At 66.3% G+C, this 783-nt stretch overlaps 1 protein-coding gene across 1 annotated transcript in view; it reads left to right on the top strand.

Moving 5' to 3' along the window:
- The first annotated feature begins 30 nt into the window (after positions 1-30).
- MYCL (v-myc avian myelocytomatosis viral oncogene lung carcinoma derived homolog) overlaps positions 31-783 on the top strand; it is a 3665-nt gene continuing 2912 nt past the window's right edge. The window contains exon 1 of the mRNA XM_009276248.1: positions 31-535. Within this exon, the coding sequence (XP_009274523.1) occupies positions 31-535 (505 nt within the window). The remainder of the gene's footprint in view (positions 536-783) is intronic.

Below are 783 nucleotides of genomic sequence, written 5' to 3' on the forward strand. Positions count from 1 at the left end.
CCCCACCCCCACCCCCCCTCCCATGCAGAGATGGAGTTTGACTCGTACCAACACTACTTCTACGACCACGACGCCCAAGAGGATTTCCACCGCTCCACGGCGCCCAGCGAGGACATCTGGAAGAAGTTCGAGCTGGTCCCCACGCCCCCCCTCTCACCCCTGGGTACCCCCGGGGAGAAAGCCTGCTGCTCCGGGGCGGAGGATCGGTCCGGCTGGCTCTCCCGCTACTGCCTGGCCGGGGAAGAGCCGGAGTATCTCATAGGGACGGGGGAGATCTTCGGGAACCTGAGCGCTTTCATCCTCAAGGATTGCATGTGGAGCGGGTTTTCAGCCCGGGAGAGACTGGAGAAGGCGATGACAGAGAAACTTTCCACGGGCACGCAGAGGGCCACCCCCCACAAACCCTCCTTCGCGCAGGATTTCGGGTTCAGCAGCTCGGTGAGCGAGTGCGTGGATCCCGCTGCCGTCTTCCTTTGCCCGCTGGCCGAGAGCAAGATCCCCGCATCCTCGGGATCCGAGGGCCAAAGCGATTCTGGTAAGGGATCGAAGCGCTCCGCCGCCGAGGTGCGGGCTGCCCACGGCCCAGCCACCCTCCAGCCTTGCTGCAACCCGCGGGGAGCCCGGCGTGGAGGACACGCGTGTCCACACATGTGCGTGCCGGGAGCCTCCCAGCCAGGCAGCGCCTTTGTTGAGGCTCCAAGCGAGCCCCGGACCCGGCCCCACGAACAAAGCGGGCTCGGCTGCTCCCCTTCCCGCGGGGCTTCTGCTCGGGAAATCCCTGCC

Source organism: Aptenodytes forsteri, unplaced genomic scaffold, assembly GCF_000699145.1.
Source record: "Aptenodytes forsteri isolate BGI_AS27 unplaced genomic scaffold, ASM69914v1 Scaffold321, whole genome shotgun sequence".
In the NCBI taxonomy this organism is placed as follows: Eukaryota; Metazoa; Chordata; class Aves; order Sphenisciformes; family Spheniscidae; genus Aptenodytes; species Aptenodytes forsteri.